We start from the raw sequence: 22144 nt of genomic DNA, 5'->3' as shown, positions 1-22144 counted from the left end.
ATTCGTTGACGATGTGAAGTTGTCCTGTGCCTTGGCCAGACAAACACCCTCAAACCATAATGATACCACTTTCATGCATGATGGTGAGGAGGGTGTTCTTGGGATCATAGACAGCAGCACTCTTTCTCAAAACACAATGAATTGTGATAATGCCAAACAGCTTGATTTTGGTTTCATCTGACTACAGCCCCTCCTTATCATATCCTAAACCAGTCTGATGTCCGTTGGCAAACCTCAAGTGGGACTGCACAGGTTCCTTCTGAAGTAGAGGTACCATGTGTGCACTACAGGATTTTAAACCTCTGTGGCATTAAGTGCTACCAGTAGTGTTCTCAGTGATTTTGGTCCCAGTAGCTTTGATATCATTGCCTAGTTCATCCCGTACAACTCTAGGGTGATTTCCTTCTGTTCTCATGGTTATCAAATCCCTACAAAAGGTCAAATCTTGTATAGAACCCCAGACAGGCTGATGGATAGTCGTTTTGTATTCCTCACATTTTGGAAGAAACGCATCAACAGCTGAGTCATTAATACCCAGTCTCTTTCTTGTGGCTTTGCAGGCCATTTAATCTTTGTTCAGGTCTAAAATCGTGTCCCTGATATCATTTGACCACTCTTTGGTCTTTCCCATGCTGGTGAGGTTGGAGTGTGACTGATTCACTCATGCTATGGACTGATTCCCCTGATTCAATGTGTCTTTTATGCATGTTAGTATGTACAGGTGTCTTTAATTCAGATGACAAGTTGATCGGAATTGCCCATCTGGTCTGTGGGCCCGGAACTGTAATCAGTTGGCAGGTATGGAACTAGAACAAGGCCATAAAGATTGTATCTGCAGAAATAAAATGCAGATGTGCGGAATAATTTCACATACGTGCCAGATACAATGTATTTGTGGAAAAACATTTTGCATCTGCAGGTTAATTTTGTAGATCTGCACACATGTTTTGCATCTCCTAAAATAAAAAACGTACCTGTATAAATGTTTTGTAGTTGTGTGGCAGTAGGAGTGTGTACAAATGTGAATCTGTTTTGCCATGCTGTGCGAACCTCTTCCTGCTCGGAGCTGCAAGCACACACGTGTGGATCGCTTTTACAAGTCTACGAATTTTGGCCCTCTTTTGACGGGGGGTGGGGTCATAGGGTGAGAGCCAATCAAAACATCGCTTACTGCCAACCAATCAGGCTTCGCCAGGAATGACTGAAAACAACGTGGATCTAACCACAGCTCAGGCAGGCAGCAGAAGGACGCAATCTCTCTTTCTTGTGAAGACCGATATGGAGGAGTCACACACAATCAGGTGCGAAGTTTGCCGAAAGGTTTGCCCCCTCTGTCCCTTTATGAAGTCCAGTATTGGCAACATAATTATCTGTGGCTTACTAGCTTCTTTGGCATCGTGTCTGTGTCTGTCGCACACATACCCAGCAACAGGGTCCTGACGCCTCCTGTGTGTGTGTCCAAGCACCTTTAAACTGTATGCTTGGAAAGTAGTTAGCCTATGTTGCATTAGGTAGTTTTCAAACAAGCTCCAATCTTTTGAAACCGGACTAGTCATAGAAGAGACCCCCAGACGTCATTGATACTGACATGGGGGGAGGCTACAATTGCTTCAGCTAGCACTTCCATAGATAATTGCATGTATTGCATTGCCGAGTTGGTCAAGCCATAGGCCCTACCAATGTCATGCAGCTTCTGGAAGGAACCACTGTTAAACAACAACAACAACAACAAAACCCCAATATTCAGTACTCAGTAGCCTACTATGGCAATGGAATTCACGTCATGGCTTGTGGCAAATTGCACAGCCTAGTTTGCTGCTCCATACTCAGCCAACATTTTAATTTCTAATTTTCAATAGCAAGCTTGTTCAATACATTCTGTAGCCTTCAGCAGGGGTGGGGAACCTGTGTCTGTTTTATCCAGCCAACGACATGAGTTTAATGTTATGCCGCTTCACATGAAATATAACACATTTTGTAAAGGACTCTTACCAATTATGTTTGCAATAGAGTTCAGTTATATATAAGGGGCGGGCTTAGAGAAGGTGGGGTCGGGGGAAATCCTGGTTCGTGTTCATAATGAGGCCCTTGGAGGACTTCAACGGCCCTTTGAATGAAAAAAAAGTTCCCCGCCCCTGCTATATAGTGACTGCAGTTCTTGGGTTGGGCGTATCAGTCAAAACTTACAGATAATGTTATCCTACTGCTACTATACAATGTATACCATTCAAAGAGGGGAAACCGTGAGACCTTTAACAAATGGCTCGTGCTGAGTTAAAACAAAACAAAACAAAACAAAAAATAAGGAGCAAACACTCAATTTTTAATTTCAGTTTTGTATGACATTCAAATAGGGAAAAGTCCTTTGCGTAAGAATGTTTAACAGAATTAATTGTTTTTAAAACAAAATGCAAGGAGTTACAACTCAAGCTATCATTCATTCATTCAATCATTTAAAAATAAAATGTATACATACTGTTGCATAAAATTGTGATTTGAAAAGTCATGTTATTAAATAAATGCAAGGCAAGGCATCTTGAACATTTGCACATGTTGCATTATTAAGGCACACAATAACTTGATATTTTGTGTTGATTTAGAGGAGAGTAGCCAGCGCTAGTTCTGCTAGTAAGATTCGAATGCCACATGTGCATTTTGCAGAGCCAAGCAGCAACCACCACTTCCCTTTATAGTGACATGTCTAACTCTTGCTGTTGCAGGTTCAGGTGGTTAAAAATCTCCTCCTCCATCCCCACCACCACCAGGTTGGTACAGTCTACCTGTCTGCGGGGTTAAAGGTCCGCTTCCTGCTGCACAGCTACATCAGGCTCTACTGGCACAAGAAGACCCGGGCTGATGATTGGACCTACGCCAAAGACTGTCTACCTTCTGTTAAATGCATAGTCAAATATCTTCTCATTAAATCGCATTTAACTAATTCCTCTCTCTCTGAGTCTTAAGGGCTGAAATATACTTACTTCCTATTTTATTCACCAAAGTCACCAATCCCTTGTGATACTATAGTAGGGTGTAAATGTGCTACTTATAATTTGAAAAATGAAAAAAAGGTTGCACCATGCATAGTTTTCTTTATTACAATGAGGAAGGCAGAACGCCGAAACGCGTCTGTGTAATAAAGAAACCTATGCATGATGCAACCTTTTTTCATTTTTCAGTTTTACAATATTTTAGTGAGCACCCTTAAAAGAAGAGAAAAAATGTTGGGTGAAGCCTGCTCTAACCTTTATGAACTTTACTTATAATTTGGCCTGCTCTGATATGTATTTTTTTCTTGTTACTCTGAAGTGTTAAGACACCTATTGATAGTACGTGGTCAGAAGTAGTAACTTAAACACACACACAAACCAGATACTTCAAAAACATTGAGACAACACCATGGGAAAGGATGTGGGGGATGCCATGTTGTCCCTTGTTATAAGTAGTTAAATCTTGCACTGTGGTCGGCCGGGAGTATGCATGAGGCACAGCAGACTTGTAGTTTGTGCAGTTCCACCGATTCAGTGATGCAGCTGGAGAGCTGGTTGGTCCAAAACCTGGAGAACAGAATAAGATTTTAGTAAGTTATGTGTATCACAATAACTTCAATATTCCAGTAGATCAGTTGTTTCTGAAATACCCCAACCAAGACCCTCTGGCACCAACAGCCATGTCATGTTGGAAGTAATTCAAATAATTTTTCTTCCCCATTCTCATGCTCGGTTTGAACTCAGGTGATCTCAACTATGTGTACTTGCCTAAATTCACAGAGTTGCCACCATGTCATTGGTAGATCAGAAATTTCGGACAATGAACAGTTAGAAATATATAAAATATAAAAGTTTTAATATAGAACTTAGTTTTATGTTGTCTGTTAAACAGATATTGCATTAAACATAGTCTGTGCATATTGTGGAGATATATTTTGTGTTTATTGAAGTATTTTTCAAAATGTTACTTTTCAAAAGGGCTTTGGCATTAACACGTCTCGATGAGTTATGAGGAATATACAATGCTCAGCAATAATGAGCAAACAGCTTGACAATTTCGATGGGTGAGGACAAAGACAATGAAGGTGTATGGAGAAGCTTACCACTGATGTGTTCACTGCCTTGCCATAGCTCAGCTTGGAGGTCAGCACGGTCATTCAACAGCAACTGAAAGTGGGGGAGAGATTACATTACATTACATTTAGCTGACGCTTTTAACCAAAGCAACTGACAGTTAAAGGTTAGGTTGAGAAATATAGTTTAGACAACTTCCACTGTGCTCCGTTAAGGTTAAGGTCAGGAGAGTTTATATCAGCTGTATTTAAAAACAGACGATCACTTCTGCCCGCTGTCTTTCCCAAGACGCTTTTGGCAATTACAGATAACTTGTGATCGGTTGTCTTGAGATTTGTTTGTGCACATGAGTCTGTGTACAGAAGTGTAGACCACGTACATCCTTTCGTTTTCACTTAAAAATCAAATGAAAGTGAATGGGCATAACATAACTGCAGGATAGCACAATATCTAGAATATGTATAGGTCACTGTCACACAGATGAAAGTACTCATATTCTTGGGCAAGTAGGCTTAAAGGACCAGTTCAGTCAATTTCAATATGCTGTTGTATTGCTCACGCTACCCTTGACTTGTCAGTACTCGGTGATGCCACGAGATATGATCATTATCCGAGATGAGCTTTTCTAATGGGGGCAGCGTTTGTTTACATTTAAAAAAATGTTTTTGCATAGGACTACTCCAAACATTTCCCTGAAAGGTACCGCTGTTTGCTAGTTGTCTGCTGATGTTGTATAACCTTTCGGATGTTTTTGGGTGTTGGGAATAAATAAAAATGTTTTTTTGACATGTAAACAAAGCACTGCCCCCATTACAATGACCAAGATTTCGGAAGAAGAAAAAAAACCCTCAGGTACTGACAAGTCCAAGGTAGTGTGAGCATTACAACTGCATGTTAAAAAAAATGACTGAACTGGTCCTTTATACGTGCTGTGCTATGTTAATGGCAATAATTAATTTTATTTTGCTGAGCATTTGGTTAATTTCAATAGAATACTTTGGCACCACTTCTGATAACAGCAGATTAGTCTATGGTTTCTATGTCAAATGTGTTCTTATTTGGAATGCGTTGTGCACACCGCTTATAGCCGCCCGTAATGTGCTTCAACAGGGAAGGAAAGGCAACTTGCAGCCTGTTTAGAACATGTAGAGTAAGAATAATAGCGATGATCAGGACAAGATACAGCGGATTGAATTGCTTTACTTTATCTGACTCCCTTTACACGAATGGGATGGCTAAATAGGCTATACATTTACTGAGGTCCCTACAAATGCTACACAACTAGAATTAGAGGTGGCTGCATTCACACACGATTGTGAAAAATAGGTTTCTAAATGTTATTCGGAACCCATAACCCAACACAAACACATAGTTGTGAAGTTAATTAATGTATATTGCCATCACGTGTATTACTTACCTGCTGCTTATGTTACGGCTTCGTCTTCTGGCTCGGTGTTGTGTTGTTGTAACAGAGCATGTCCACACAGGAGCTGCACCATCATCACCATTTACTGGGTACACAGAAAACATAGAGCAGTCATTTGCTGGGGATGAATGTTTCTCTTGTCAGGGAGTTTACAAATACATATAACTTGATATGATGAATAAGTTATTTGCGGAAAGTTGTGGCCACTGAGGTGTAACGGTAAGAATGCACACTTGAAGATGTTCAAGTGGTTCTTGGGGATTTATTATAATAAAAAATCAGTAATTACATGTAATCTATATGCATGTGTGTGGTTTTATGAAAGTGAAACAGAAATGACATAAAGGAAGAATGACTCCTAAATACTGAATGTGAAATTAGCATGGATCCAAGTATGGTGTACGGGCTACGGTATATTGGTTATCGTGACACCCCTCCATACCTGTAGTCGCTCGGGGTTGTCGGGCAGCTGCTGCTCCTGGTAGTCCTCTGTGTAGTGCGCGGTCAGCAGGTCGTCCGATACCGCCATGCAGCCACCTGCCGTGTTGCGGCCAAAGGTCATCGGGGCCTGTCGTCAAGGGAAACGATTGGCAGGGGATGAGCATGATAGGGCAATGCTATATTCAGTCAAACATAACCACATGCACGACAGGACCCTCCGTAGACGGCAAGGGGTGGGTGATTAACATGAGCTGAAACTTTAAAGAGATAATTTTTCCGGACCATCTTACAGGAGGTAAAACTCGCAGTGAAGTTTACCCGACATACTCAGCTATCTTTACCGGACTGGCAATAATATTCCTATGAGTTCAACTACAAACTGTCGCTCTCGTCACGCTAATTGCCTCTAGCCTCGCTTTTGTCTCAATACAACTTCGACTCAATACAAAGTCAATTACTTCCATTGCTCGCCTTGCTTATGTTGCAATTTTGAAAAATTTAGTTGAACATAAAGCATTGATAGTCCTACACAAACTGAAAACCCCCATGTTTTAAGGCACAATACATGAATTGCTTGTCATTCTGAAGTTATGAGGAGGAAATGATCACAGTATGTAATTACATTTTATTGGTTCAGCAATTCACTTTGACTACAGCTTTGAAATTAGGTGTTAGGCAACAAAGTGTGCCTCTGTGGCAACATCAGCAGACTTGGAGAGGTCAAAAAAGCTCACAGTGTCATGGTGTACAGTATGGTTATCCGGTACGGTACAGTTTTTTTTTTTCAAGCTGTAATGATTATTGTCAGCACTTTTTAACGTGGCTGATTACAGGTTATCGTGACACCCCTTGTAGAATCAGATTGTCGTAGGCAGGGTATACGTTAGCCGGCTGTGGCCGGACATTGGCCGTTTTGCATCATGAATGTCCGGCTAAAGACAAAAAAATGAATAAAATTAATCAGTAAATAATATTAGCTCATTTTAAACACTGAATGTTACACAAAACACCAGTGATATGAAACTGAACAAAGACGAAAATAGCCTATGTAAATGAACATGCAATAGTCTAAACATCACGCAATAGTGTTGCTTGCGCTCTCGTCCCCCACGGCGTTCTCCCCAATCAAGTTGCTTCCCTTTCACTTGACTCACACAGCTGGCTGATGTCAAGGAACAATTCAGGGTTTTTTTTTATTTTAACAGTAAACACAAAGGGCATTGCGCTTGCAAAACCGTTTCATGAAAGACAGCGCGCTTTTGCTCCCCATGCATACAAGCAGCTAGCTCTTTAACACCAGCCAACTGGCCCAATGCAAATTAATTTTAAGTTTTGCTGGTAGAAAAGACCAATTTACTAGCCACTTTGACCTATTAGGGAGTGTGTGTTTGGCTATATGAGGGAAGGTCCGTTAGATATTCTAAATGTCCGGTATTCTGCAATGCAGCCGGCCACTTGTCCGGCTAGTAAGAATTCTAGCATGATCTAGCGTCAATCACATCTCACCATGGCTGAAGTGCCCTTGAGCAAGGCACCTAACTTCACATTGCTCCAGGGTTTGTAACATTTTCCTGGACAAAAATGTCTGCCAATAGTGATACAGTATAATGGAATGCAATAATACACACTGTCCCTACCTTCAGAAACAGCATGTCATCCGCATCCATGGCCTCCTCTATGGTGCTGATGGCGTTCATTAGGGAGGCCATGTCACCAGACAGTTTGTCCACGGTGTCCTTCATCTTGCGGCTTTTCTGGTCCTCCTACTCCTTCAGGACGATCACATAGGAACTGGTGGATCTTCTCAAACTCCGCTTTCACCAGACGCTCCGCGTGCTAGGACTGCTTCTGCTCACACAAGACACATGATTTTACACAATCATCTTAGTAGTTGACATATTCATATACTTGTGACTTCACAAATACTGGGAATACTTGTGCATGTAGTGTACAATGACAATGTAACAAAGCCTTTAAAAAATACCTTACCAGAAAGTTTCTCATGCACACCAGAAACGTCGTGCCTACCAGAAACTACAATCTCAGGTGCGCAGGGGAAAGTGACGCGCACGAGTGAACCAGAACATTTTCAGGCGGGCATAAGAAAGTTTCTGGTGTGCACGAGAAACCCTATGTTTATTTTTTTTAACTCATTCATGTCAGTAGAATGTATAACTTAATGCATGAATTGACGCTGTGTCTTTCCATTACAAAGAACCTAACTCTCTCATCATTTAAAGCCCTCAGCTTATCCTTGAAGGACCTCAGTAAAAAAAACCCACGCATCATCATCATGAGAAAACATACAGTGATACAGTGTAGACTCAAAACTGAAGCGCTGTCTTGGAAATGGTCAACATTGAGAAGACGACAGCCGTACACTTTGATGTCTTCCTGATATTTCATTAAAACCAATCAGCTTTAACGTAAAGGCAGATGGTTCAAAATTATAATGTTCATAAGTATATAAAAAAACATGCTCTCTCTCTCCCTCTCTCTCATTACGGTCCTCCGCGGCCTCCTTTGTGGAGCAGGTGACATGATCTTCGTGCTCCTCTCTCACACACTGCTCACACACCAGTTCCTGGTCCTGGTGCAGAACAGCAGTATCCTCTCACTGTTCACATCGCTGCGGACACGCACATCACAGATGCCTTGTGTCTTTTGTGTGTGTTAACAAAGTGCAAAAAAGGAGTGATGACATGGAGGTCCACTATAGTATATATTTTTGGTACTGCTGGTGCACCATGCGCAAACACAAAAAAGTCAATTCGAGTCATTCAGTTCGAGAGCAACACATCAAAATACTAGAAGTAGGCCTACTAGCATCTACTCCGCCTCGGCCAGGTTTCAGCAGTGAATGGGGCAATCTTGTATTCAGAGCTGCCCCCTCAAATGAGTGTGTTGACCACCATAGAACACTTTCTCGGCCTACACACGAAATTCGAATGGACACGCTATAAAATGTGTATATATCATCCAACTTAATCAGTTATGCACCTGGCAAGTTGACAAGTCCTGACAACATATTCTTGAAATGTGTTGGTCTGCATGTGACACCACCGCAGTAGGCATAATGCCTGACTTGCTAACCCATAAGCAAATCAGGAGAAAAGCAAGAACTAATATAGACAACTATGCTGCCCTCGGTCTGCGTTACTGGTGCAGAACTAGACAGCTAGCGAACAGTTCAAGAGAAAGCAAGCTGAAGTGTAATTTTGTCCTTTTATTTTCTTTCTTTCATTTCCTTACTGACTTTTCTCTTGCACTTTCACTTTGTACACTTGCACTTCCAATCTCAATACATCTCTTAACACTTCTCTTTACTGTAAAACTGTTAACAGAAAACGAAATAAACATACAACAGTTTCACTTACTTCAACATTTGCACGACACACAAATCTACAAGCAACCCAGCGATCTATTTTCAGTCAACACAACGTGACCTATTTTAGCTAAGTAGAATCTGACTAGCCAAACTTTACAGGAAAGTGAACATCACTTCTTGAGGCAAATAGATAGGAATATACATCAAAATATCAATGCAATGTCGTTACAAACAACATCCATCACAAAATGATTACTTACAGACTAATATTGTCCAAGGCTCAAGTGTGAAAATATATAAATTGCGGGAGAGATGAAGTCTGTGTCTTAACGACAGAAAACACTTGAAAACACTGGAACCTAACCAGGAAGTAGATTTGCGCTGAAGGCGCAGTACCGCGAGAAAGTCCACTAGGTGGCGGTATTCACCATAAGATTTACGTGGGAGAAACTAAACTCGGGCATGGAGTTATATGGAAGGCAGAACAACAATTTTGGAACAAGCACATTGGAAACACGTTCTTTTTCGGACATCAGCTACTCTTACATTTTCTGAAAGGCCAGGTTGACGTAGCAATGGTGCGTGCCCACAGACGTGCACTAGCACTACAACATTATCAAACCCAAGTGTTTGATGATCACATCGTCATGACTCACCTACATTGATGGAGGTTGCAAAGATGACAAATAACTTTCCTCCTGGCAAACTAACCACGTCATTTAATCCTTTCGATTGATAATGGCTGGCATTGTTGTATTGTCTTTCGCGCTAATGTTTGAACTCCCTCAGGTTAATCAAAATAATAAAACAGCTTTTGTGAATGGTTTGGAGACCAATTGACTTAGGCCCTACACAACGGGAGACAATGTGAGGAAGTACAAAACCTCACGGGTAGGTTATTCCATTTTCCCGAACAGACCACAAAAAAACAGAGACGAAAAACCTCCGGGAAAAATCTCCGGGACGTGCGACAACACCGCTCAGAGAAATATGCATTTAGCCTGACTTAATAGCTAGATACCAAATGCCCCATTACAAGTTCAGAATAGCCAACCAAAACGGCAAGGTTTCCCTCATTATCGACTAAATAATGATACAAAAAAAACATCCATTATACACATATATTAACGCATTATGAATACAAGTAGGCTGATACAATAATAACCATCCAGATAAAATAGCTGCAGATAAAACAGTAACACACTTTGGGGTAAACAAAATAGGCCTGCCTACCTACCACTGCGATTGAAATTACACAAAGTTTAAACAACTCCTGCCAAATAATACACCGTAGCCTAACACATGCAGACATCAAATAATTAAGTTTACTCACGTTTCTTCGCACACAAGACACAACATTAGAGATAAGAATACCCATCTGTCTGGTTAACACTAGCTAACATTAAATGGCTACCTAGCTAACAAATAAGGTATCTGTCATCGAAGCTAGCTAACACACAGAGAACATGTCATATTGAATGACAGCGATCATACAACCCAAGTTAAGAAGAACTCGTGGATACTAGAGTTAGTTATTAGTCTAATTCTACTAAAATGTCAACCTGGCACCTTAGTCAGACCATTGAGAGTGCGAATCAGACCCTGTCTGAGAGTGAAGAATCTTTTTTCTCTGGCTCAACAGCCACGCTAGCAGAGATTCTAGGAATAGTTAGGACTACGTTGTGTTATCTCTCTGGCGCTAGCATTTCAAGCTAGGCGGATCCGATCGATTAGCTATCTCGTTCTATGCTAGCGGGCTGACAAGCATCGTACTCTCATACAATGATATTGATACATGAACGATCCAAATACAAATTAGTACACACCGGGGTACACAGAAAACATACAGCCGTCATTTGCTGGGGGGGGGATTGCCTCTGTCTGGCTATATCGAAAAGGCTTCATCAGAGAGAGTAATAGAATATCTCTGGCTTCATGCTAATGTGTACAACAACACAACCCATCAAGTAGACCTAGTCACCTGCATCATGAATAGCGGCCTACTAGCTCTACCTCTCTGCTACTACTAGAGCTACAGAAATTGGAGACACAATCTGAGCACAAACAACGTACAGGTACAAACAACGTGTAGTTCGGTCTCACTAGAAAAAAAAACAATAAACCACTCACCTTTGGCTGCGTCATCCACAACCTGTTGGTGCTCCGTCGGAATCGTCAGCCTGCAGAAACCTAATAACTAGCACTCCAAGTTATATTTATGTATCGGTAGTTATTACAGCTCCGTCGTGAGAGTTGCATTATTACTGGACTGTGTCGTGTTTACGCACGAGTGAATGGGCCTGTTCTCGCTGCACACACAGAGGCCTTGATCCCGCAGTCAAGCCATGCCTCTGATTGGTCCCATGGAAAGCGATAACTTGCCAATAAGCGGTGTTTTGATTGGCTTCCATCCTCTGACCCCACCCCCCCCATCAAAAGAGGGCCAAAATTCGTAGACTTGTAAAAGCGATCCACACTTGTGTGCTTGCTGCTCCGAGCAGGAAGAGGTTCGCACAGCATGGCAAAACAGATTCACATTTGTACACACTCCTACTGCCACACAACTACAAAACATTTATACAGGTACGTTTTTTATTTTAGGAGATGCAAAATATGTGTGCAGATCTACAAAATTAACCTGCAGATGCAAAATGTTTTTCCACAAATACATTGTATCTGGCACGTATGTGAAATTATTCCGCACATCTGAGTTTAATTTCTTCAGATACAATCTTTATGGCCTTGTTCTAGTTCCATAGGCAGGGGATCAAATACTTATTTTGCTCGATGAAATGGAAATAAATTAACATATATTCTCTTCAGTTAATTTCTGGATTTTCTTTTTGATATTCTTTCTCTCCATATTAGAATACATATTATCATAACATTAATTGACTGATCATGTCTTTGTTAGTAGGCAAACCAACAAAATAAGCAAGGGATCAAATACATGTTGGACTCACTGTAGGTATCTATTATCAGGTTTACCACTCCTTGGTTTACCACTCCAGGTTTACCACTCCTTAGCTAAGCCTTGTTTATCACTTAACCCATGGAGCGGACCTTTTGGTTTTCAGACTGGAGACATGATGTCTGTTTTTCATGCTTATGTTGAACTGTTTATACAGGGAGAAGGACCTGAACCATGCGATCCGCATTCCAGAGGTGGAAGTGAGCAAAGTAAGTACAGTCTTAAGGATCTACATAGAATAAACATGTGAGATAACAGATACACATGCTGCTTATGCATGTTTCCCCCGTTGAGAATCACTGATTTAAAGTATTTGTAAAACTGTAAAAAAAAGTCAGTTTCAGTTTTGAACCAATTGATTCCAAGGTGGTAATCCTTGAAGTGATGAGGGGTCACCGCTTACCTGTTTAGAAGGTGCCGGATTCAGTGGAAGTTTCTGTACCAAAAGGAGACTTCAGGCCTATTTTGCGCAAAACTGTACTTCACTTGCAAGTCAAGTAAAGCTTTACGGTAGGGACATATACGTACGCAACATTAACCGTCTCCGCCCCTCTCTCACCTCCCATTCTACCTCCATCCTTATACACAGTCTTGTCACCTCTCGCATTGATTACTGTAATTCTCTCCTCTTTGGTCTCCCTCAAAAATCTCTCCACAAGCTCCAACTGGTCCAGAACTCAGCTGCCCGCATCATAACTAAAACCCCTTCCTGTCACCATATTACCCCTGCACTCCAACATCTCCACTGGCTCCCTATCAAATTTAGAATTCACTTTAAAATACTTCTCCACACCTTCAAGGCTATCCACAATCTTGCCCCTCCTTATCTATCTAATCTTATTCATATTGCTATTCCCTCCCGCCCCCTCCGTTCCTCTTCCTCCATTCTCCTCTCTGTCCCTTCTGCCCGTCTCAGCACCATGGGGAACAGAGCTTTCAGTTGCTCTGCACCTCAGCTGTGGAATGCGCTTCCCCCTGACATCCGCAACATTGAGTCTTTACCCCTGTTCAAATCAAGACTTAAAACTCATCTATTTCAATTAGCCTATTCTTTATGATTCTTTAACTGTATTTTGTTTTATTTTTTTTATTTTTTCATTTATTTTCTATATATTTATTTTTTGTTTACAATCTGTTTATCTGTCTTGTTTTATTTTGCCTCTCTCTGTACAGTGTCCTTGAGTTTTTTGAAAGGCGCTTTTAAATAAAATGAATTATTATTATTATTATTATATAGACGCGAATTTGGCCAAGCGAAGCGAACTTCGCCATTCATTCGTATGAGAGAGGCGAAGGCAAGCGAAAGCAAGCAAACAGGAGCGAAGTGAAGCGAAATTATTAAAGAAAGTTTAATGTTATGCAAATGAGGAGCGAATTTGCCTGCCGCGGCCCAATCAAATCAACAACTTAACTGTTCCATTCCATTTGATTCGCCGCGACGACCTGATGAAGGTTGAATTTCGCCTCTCTTCGCTTCTCTCGCTTCGCCTCCTATGTGTCCCTACCGTTGCACAAAAAAATTGTCTCTTCTGTCCTAGACAGAGTCTGCTTTTTGTACAGTGGTGGTAATCATTGACCTTGACCTTGTCATTTCAGTCCCATGCCATGGTGCACTTTGACCTTGAGCAGCAGTGCTACATGCTGACCGACCTGGGGAGTCAGAACGGCACCGTCATCAACGGGAACCGGATCCTCCAGGTACAGCCACACTACTTAATTATTATACGGCACTCTAGAATGGTGCGAGAGCTCCCATTCAATTTCAATGGGCGGCCCCAACGTTCGGTGGTCACTACTTTTCTGTAAGTAAGTTCTGCCCACTAAATAATGACCGCTGCCAATGGCAACGAGTTTGATCACTTCAGAGATCACTCCGCAAGTAGATCGGTCATATCTTCACTGATATGTCTTGCCTTCTGACTTTTGTAATAGTGAGGCAGCAGCGCGATTAACGCACGTTGCCAGATGTAAGACAGATGTAAGGGAATTCAAACAATAGGGACACGCTGCTTTTGGGAGGGATTTGAAAGAGCTGTAAAATACGTATTTGGAATTAAACAAGTTTGGACTGTAGATAACTTATTAGGCATAAATCTTCCAAGAGAAATCACTACAACGAATCACAAGTTATTCAATATTCTACGTATTGCCGCAATAAAACAAATAACAAAAGCATGGAAACAAACAAAACCACCAGACCTGGACAAATGGCATAATACAATAGAAAATATTTTAAATATGGAAAAACTTACCTTAAACTCCAGAAATCAACTACATAACCGCGCACACACACACGCACGCACACACACGCACACACACGCACACACTTCCCTCTACCTATGGTCTTTTTTTTTCTTTCTTTCTTTCTTTCCTCCTCGCACCTAATTCCCCCCTACATACAGGCATATCTGTTTATGCAATTGTCACCATTTATGTTATCACTTTATATACACAAAAAAGAAAATATCTGCAAGTTGAACCTACAAATGATCAGATGAAAATGTTGAATAAACTTGCAATAAAGTATATTAAAAAAAAAAACACACGTTGCCGGTAGCCCACTTATGCTCTGTTAACCAGCCACTTCCCAAACGTCTCCGAATTACAACAACACTAGTCTCATTCAGCGACTAATTTCAACAGTTATGTCTCATCCTGGTGATGAAGCTAATAATAACAACAAAGGCCGAGTGGTAGCCCATCAAGATTGCATCAGCAACCCCTCATGTCCGAGTGTTGCCGTTCCAAGAAAGCAAACTGTCGCTGTCCCACGGCCGCTGTCGTGACATCTTTTATTAACACTAGTAGCTTATTTTTTATTTTTGTACAAGTGAGGGGTCCGTTGACAGTTTCCTTAAGGGTGTACTCTGTAGGCTAGAAGTTGCCTCCTCCAGCCATCCGGCGCACAGTGCTCTGCCTGTAGCAGGATCGAAATTGATGGTCAGGGCGCACAGCAGTGCTTGGGTTGCCTAGTCTATGCTTTTTTCTGGAATAGCCTGTCGCCAATTAGACAAAAAATATCCTGTTATGAACCCGAGTTTAGTAGATATATATTTAGTATATATTGTCCACACGTGACTATCGAAAAATATTTCCCTTTGGGGCGGAATAACACCCCTCCGCCTTCGGCGTCGGGGGGTGTTATTCGCCCCGTCGGGAAATATTTTCCGATAGTCACGTGTGGACAATACATTATCCCTTACTTATACACTTTCTTCATGCTTACAAACTTGAGTTATTTCATGTACCGGTAGGTATATTCATCGTTTATTACTTTAGAAAAAAACTGTAATATTTTTAAATCCAGACTTTTGGAATGAGCATTATAAAACTAACTGTTTACGTATAAAGAAGAGGCCGAAACCAAAGCATTTTCAAAAAATATCACATCTTGTCACAATTTTGACTTTTGGCCAATCAGGGGCCCCCTGGCAGGCTGCAGCCATATCTAGCCTGTGTATTAATCCGGCCCTCTTTATGTATATCAGTGTTTCTCAAAGTGGGGCTCGGAAGCATTCAGGCCTTCTGAAGGGGGGAATGATGGATAAAGTTTGAGAACCACTGATGTACATCAACACATAATGAGTGTTGTGTTCCTGTGGCAGCCCAAGGTGCAGTGTGAGCCGTGCTCCTTGACCCACGGTGACGAGGTGAAGATTGGGGAGACCGTCCTCTCCTTCCACATCCACTCCGGAACAGACACCTGCGACGGCTGCGAGCCAGGACAGATCTTTGCACATCTCAGTAGACACCCCAAGGAGAAGAACTCCGGTATGGATTTCACATGCATGGACGGACAGACAGACAGACAGACAGACAGACAGACAGACAGACAGACAGACAGACAGACAGACAGACAGACAGACAGACAGACAGACAGACAGACAGACAATCAATCAGTCAGCAAGTGCCAGTGTCAGCAAGTGTCTCTTTTTTACTTTGGAGGTTGCTATATCAGTTTATTTTTTATTTTACTTTTTTTTTTTTTCCCCTCATTTTTATTTTATTTTCAAATGCATTCTACTTCTTTTTCTTATTTTAAAACCTTTATTTTTATTGTACTTTTATTCTATTTTATTTTTGCATTTTAATTACTCTCCTATTGTTAATTCACTGAAGCTTTGTAATACTTTCCCTACTGTTATGTATTTGTTTTGATTGTAAAGTGTCCTTGGATATTTTGAAAGGCGCTCAAAATAAAATGTATTATTATTATTATTCTATGTTTTATGAAGCACTGACTGGCTGTGGTAGGCTGGGGTGAAGAATTGATTTCTTAATATATTGGTTCATTGTTTGTGTCAGTGTATTCTGTGGAGTGTTTATGTCTTCGCCTGTTTCCCAGCTCATGCAGGTGTTGCGGTTGGAGAGGACAAGGAGTTGAAGAGACAGAAAGAACTCAAACAGATGAAAGTCAAATACGGGCTCAAGGTCAGTTTGGGTTAGATCGTCTAAACAAGGGTTTCCCAAACTTTTTCAAGCTGAACTTGTGCTTGATTATCTGTGTGTGTTACTACCCACACAATTTGCAACAGCGAACAAACAAACCAATATGCATACACACCAAACTTAGATGATCACGTAACCTCCTGGACGGAGGTAAAAGAAATAGGAGTCAACTGGCACCTTTGTGTCATATGAACTGTGTCATTCTGACTTGGCACCACTAGAGGGAGCTTCTGCATGTCTACCTCATCCTTGAATGGAACAATACAATACAATGGTCATCTATCGTCTCAGCTCTGTCAAAAGCTTGTTGTTATGAAAATGGCGATGACCAGGTCTTAATCTATTACTTGAGACTCTTGTCATAGCAGTGTTGTTATCAACAAAACTGCGTGGGCTCGCTGTGATCCCGTCTGTGAAGGCTGCTGGTTGACGTTTAATGTTTTTGTGTGCCCGTGTTGTGGTTTGTAGAGCAGTGACTTTGAGACCAGCAAGGCAATCAGCAACCCGCTGTATAAGGACCGGGCCACCACGCGCAGGCAGAACGTGGGGAGCGAGGGAACCTTCTACAGGGAGGACACCCCGGCCTCAGTGCACGTGTGAGTTGACACTTACTGCGGTTTGTTTTCAGAGATAAATAAATGCCAATTACAAACAGAGGTGTATACTAAGAAGCTGGTTCAGGAGTAAACCAGGTGAAGTTAAGAGGTAAATCATCTAATAGAAGAACCTGAGAGTCCTGAGGACTTGGCTCTTCTATTAGATGATTTACCTCTTAAAGGGGTATGCCACTATTTTGGGGCTTAATACAGTTAAAATCGTTGGCCAGGGTTTATAAAGGTGGTAAAGTGTCTTATTTTTCATGTAAGCCGTTGTCTTGCTTTAAGACAAGTTAAAAGAGGGAGCATGTAGCTAAGCTAGTGGAAGTCAATGCATCCGTGTAGCATGCTACATGCGACAGTGATCCATTGACTTTCACTAGCTTAGCTACATACTCCCTCTTTTAAGTTGTATCAAAGCAAGACAACGCTTAACATGAAAAATAAGACACTTTACCAGCTTCATAAACCCCAGCCAACGATTTTAACTGTATTAAGCCCCAAAATAGTGGCATAGCCCTTTAACTTAAGCTGGTTTACTCCTGGACCCAGGGGACCATTCCATCATTGGCGCTGAATTCAGCGGCGCTTACGCGCGAAAGCCCAGTTTCAACTAACGGCAGCTTCTGACACCGTTCCACCCCTGAAGATCAGCTGCGCCTTGGCTAGTTTTAGCCACTTCAGCCACCCTCATCAAAGCTGGCGTTGCGCTCGTGCACGTTGTACAAGTGCATATCAACGATTTTCAAGAATGCGATCATGTTGTAGACTGGGGCATGCCTTGTCAAATCAAGTCTTTATCAGATACATAATGCGAGTATCTGTAGGTGAGCGGTAACGCAACCGCACCCTGAATGAGAGGCCCACGTTCAATCCCCACCATGCGCAATGACAGATCACAACTCAATCATCAAAGGGAGAGCCTCATTCAAACCTTGAATGCCATCATTTCAATGCGTAAAAATAAAATGCTTGCATCATCAAGGTGTTTTAATGTTATCTTTCAGAAGAATTTGTTTCGGATTAAATAAAGCATAGCCTAGGTAAAACGTTAGGCAGAGATCATTTGTTGAATCATTGCAATGCAAACTCAAGCGTCGGCGTCTGCAAGGTGGTTGTGAAGACGTTTTTTTATTGCCTATGCTGTAAAATGTTAAGGTCCACATTTAACTTGATAGCAAATGAAGCCAGCCACAAGGCGACATCAAAGGAGAGAATAGGCAAAAGTATGTGTTGAAGTTTCCATATATAACCTGTCGCCATACATGACTTGAACCCGGGGCGACCACATATTAAACAGCGCACCTGTCCACTGGGCCACTCACGTCTTCGTAGCCTATATGTGGAAGGAATTGTTCAATATCATAGCCTATTAGTAAATCAACACTAGAAAAGTCCTTAAAAATGTGCTGATTATCAGAAATCCCCCGAAATGAAAGACAATGTATTGTATTTTTTACTGGCATTATCACATGATCATAGACTATTAAAATTGAGTGACTGGTTAGCTTTGATCTCATAAAATGATTGCGGGAATTAAGCAAAATGTGCCCATTGTGTCATTGTTTCCTACAGGTTCTTTTTTTTTTTTGCAACACTGATTCATTTAGCCTGGGGTTTAACCTGGGAGCGACCAGGTTAGAGTTGGAGCATAAATTACCGTGGCAACTCAGCTGAGTTTCAGGTTAGCAAGACTGATGGAAGGGATCTGTGTCTAAAAATAGCGCAGTTTACCGAATTGAACTCGGATTTGGGGTTAACGCCATTGATGGAATGGTCCCCAGGTTCTTAGTATAGGCCCCAGGTGTGTAAAATCTCTAAATTTCTCCTACAGCTGTCATGAACATACAAATGTGATTTTTTTTTCTCCCCGTATCAGTCAAGAATTCCTCATTCTCCAAATTTTAAAATACAGAACATTCTGGGTGCTTTTCGTCATAAGAGCGGAACGGGGAGATACTTTTCAGATTTTAACCAATGTCATTGGAGTTAGATTTAACCGAGGGAAAAATGAGAAGAAAAGAAGTAAGTGGGGATATAAAATCAGAATGGGGAAATCCCCTCACTCCCAACCCTACGAATCACACCCTTTCACATACAGGTAGTCCATGTAGAAACCAATGTCAACATAGAATAATCTCGCTGTTTTCCTGACGTGTGGCCTTTCTCAATCACAGCCCCCAATATGTTGTCTGTGACATTTATTTCATTATTTCACCTGAGGAAGATCCCACTGGTGGATCAAAACGTTGTATAAAGAAATAAACAAAGTTTATATTCTTTGGAGCTCATGCCTAGTGTGTGGGCCTCTCTATCACACTGTCTACCACTTTGGCTGGCTCCTGGATCACTGGGCCCTTCTCAAAACCTAGGACAGTGTCCTTCCAAGTGTATCAGCCTAATTAGTCACACCCAGTGATTGGATACTCTTTATTAGTCACACCCAGTGATTGGATATTCTGTAGAGTTCACCAAAAAGTATCCAATCACTGTGCGTGACTAATTAGGCTTATACACTTGGAAGGACACTGTCCTAGGTTTTGAGAAAGACCCACTATCTTTGTGGATGTGTGTGTACACCCTAACCTCCAAACGCCTGTGACATTGTTTCCTCCATGTTGTGTCCTCCATGTTGTTTCTTCCATGTTGTGTCCTCCATGTTGTGTCCTCCATGTTGTGTCCTCCACGTTACCTCCTCCATGTTGTGTCCTCCATGTTGTGTCCTCCATGTTGTTTCCTCCATGTTGTGTCCTCCATGTTGTTTCTTCCATGTTGTGTCCTCCATGTTGTGTCCTCCATGTTGTGTCCTCCACGTTACCTCCTCCAGGGAGATCAGTGAAGTGAATAAGGGCCGGAAGATGCTGGAGAAGATGGGCTGGAAGAAAGGGGAGGGGCTGGGGAAGGACGGAGCCGGACGGAAAGACCCGGTAAGTAGACATGAATACAGATGAAGAATTATCTATGCAGTTTTTCCAACACGTCATTTTATTTAAATATGTGACGCAGTTGCTCAAATACGTGTCTCTCCTCTAAAATGAAAATGGATGTTCGTAGTAGTAGTTAGTTAGTTAGTTAGTAGTACAGGGGAAGAGATGGGGAGACTGGAGATTACTAATCCTTAAAGAAATTACAGCTATTTCCTGACTGTGCTTGAGCGGAATACGGAGAAGGAGGGATGATGGTAATGGACATCGCCCCGGGTGTGTTTCGGCTGAAGGCCATACGGTTGTATAGAAATACTAATGTAATGACAACAACAGTGATGAAGTGAAATATACAAACTTGTGTTCCGTTGGTGCTGTATGGGTCAATGATGTTTCCGTTTTAGTCGTTTGAGTGCTCAAAGGAGTGGAAAGGCGCTATATAAATGCAGTAGATTTACCATTGACCATCTCCTCCTCTTCTTCCTCCTCTTCCTCCTCCTCATCTTCTCCTCTTCCTCCTCCTCCCACTCTTCTTCCTCCTCTTCCTCCTCCTCATCTTCTTCTCCTCCTCCTCCTCCTCCTCCTCTTCCTCCTCTTCCTCCTCCTCATCTTCTTCTCCTCCTCCTCCTCCTCCTCCTCTTCCTCCTCCTCCTCCTTCTCGGTTCTCAGATCCAGGTGCAGCTCCGGAAGGCTCAGTCGGGCCTGGGCTCCTGTAAGACAGTGGATATGGACCAGGCGGCGTGGTCCACGACCAAGAGCAGCAAGGCTGACAAGTGGAAGAAGGCCCAGGAGCGCTTCATGGAGACCTGCCAGGCCCATCTGTCTGATGACTAGACCAGCACCTGCCTGCCTGCCAGGACCTCCATTCACACGGCTGGGGCCTACAGCATACTAAGGAGCTGGTTCAGGAGTAAACCAGGTGAAGTTAAGAGGTAAATCACTTCTATTAGATGATTTACCTCTTAACCTCTGAACCAGCTTTGCAGTGTAGTCCCCAGGACCTGCCAGACAGCTTTCTGGTGACTAGAGCAGGACCTGCCAGCCAGACAAACCATTCTCTCTCATTTTACTCCTGCCCGAGTAAAGGCTTAAAGGGGTATGCCACTATTTTGGGGCTTAATACAGTTAAAATCGTTGGCTGGGGTTTATAGCATGTTGCTAAGCTAGTGAAAGTCAATGGATCCATGTAACATTCTACACTGATCCATTGACTTTCACTAGCTTAGCGACATATTCCCTCTTTTAACTTGTCTTAAAGCAAGACAACACTTAACATGAAAAATAAGACACTTTACCACCTTTATAAACCCCAGCCAACGATTTTAACTGTATTAAGCCCCAAAATAGTGTCATACCCCTTTAAGCCTTTACTCGGGCAAGACAGTTTGAGGGAATTACAGGAAATGAGTGGGAAACCGAGGCGGGCATGGATTGGGAAATGATCTTGGGTCGGACCCCAACCCTGGTGTCCAGATTCATGGTATGCCATGGTATCTCTTAGTCCACTGACCCACATTACCACCTGAGGTTCACTCTTCTGATGACTAAAGCAAGACCTGTCAGACTCGCCTTTAGAGCAGGGGGCAGGAAGCACTTGAAGCGATAGAGCATCTAAAGAAGGACGTGGACAGATGTAGCGTTTAAAGACAGACTATGACAGAATGATGGAACATTCACAGACGTACTACATGTATACCAGAATGATGGAACATTTAAGTCTCCAGAATGATGGAACATTTAAGTCTCTAGTGTCCCATGGCATGCAGCAGACTCCTTCTCAGTGTGATGTTTCCCGTTGTATGTTTTGAACATGCACACCCGTTCATTATGTTTTAACTTGAACTTGAGTTCATTTGAGTTAGACTTAAGCAAGCTGCGATAGTTTTTGTCTGCAGTCCTGCCACGTGATGCAAAAGTCATGTAGACCACACGAGTCATTTTTTATGCA

At 42.0% G+C, this 22144-nt stretch overlaps 1 protein-coding gene across 1 annotated transcript in view; it reads left to right on the top strand.

Annotated features, from left to right (window-relative positions):
• Nucleotides 1-21294, top strand: part of aggf1 (angiogenic factor with G patch and FHA domains 1) — a 36958-nt gene extending 15664 nt beyond the window's left edge. Inside the window, exons 9-15 of the mRNA XM_063210826.1 lie at nucleotides 12385-12436; nucleotides 13824-13925; nucleotides 15833-15998; nucleotides 16573-16658; nucleotides 17145-17272; nucleotides 20100-20199; nucleotides 20866-21294. Of these exons, the coding sequence (XP_063066896.1) occupies nucleotides 12385-12436; nucleotides 13824-13925; nucleotides 15833-15998; nucleotides 16573-16658; nucleotides 17145-17272; nucleotides 20100-20199; nucleotides 20866-21030 (799 nt within the window). The 3' untranslated portion in view covers nucleotides 21031-21294. The remainder of the gene's footprint in view (nucleotides 1-12384; nucleotides 12437-13823; nucleotides 13926-15832; nucleotides 15999-16572; nucleotides 16659-17144; nucleotides 17273-20099; nucleotides 20200-20865) is intronic.
• Nucleotides 21295-22144: the final 850 nt, after the last annotated feature.

The sequence above is a fragment of the Engraulis encrasicolus genome, chromosome 11, assembly GCF_034702125.1.
Source record: "Engraulis encrasicolus isolate BLACKSEA-1 chromosome 11, IST_EnEncr_1.0, whole genome shotgun sequence".
NCBI classification, from domain to species: domain Eukaryota; kingdom Metazoa; phylum Chordata; class Actinopteri; order Clupeiformes; family Engraulidae; genus Engraulis; species Engraulis encrasicolus.
This window is presented reverse-complemented; position numbering and strand designations above follow the sequence as displayed.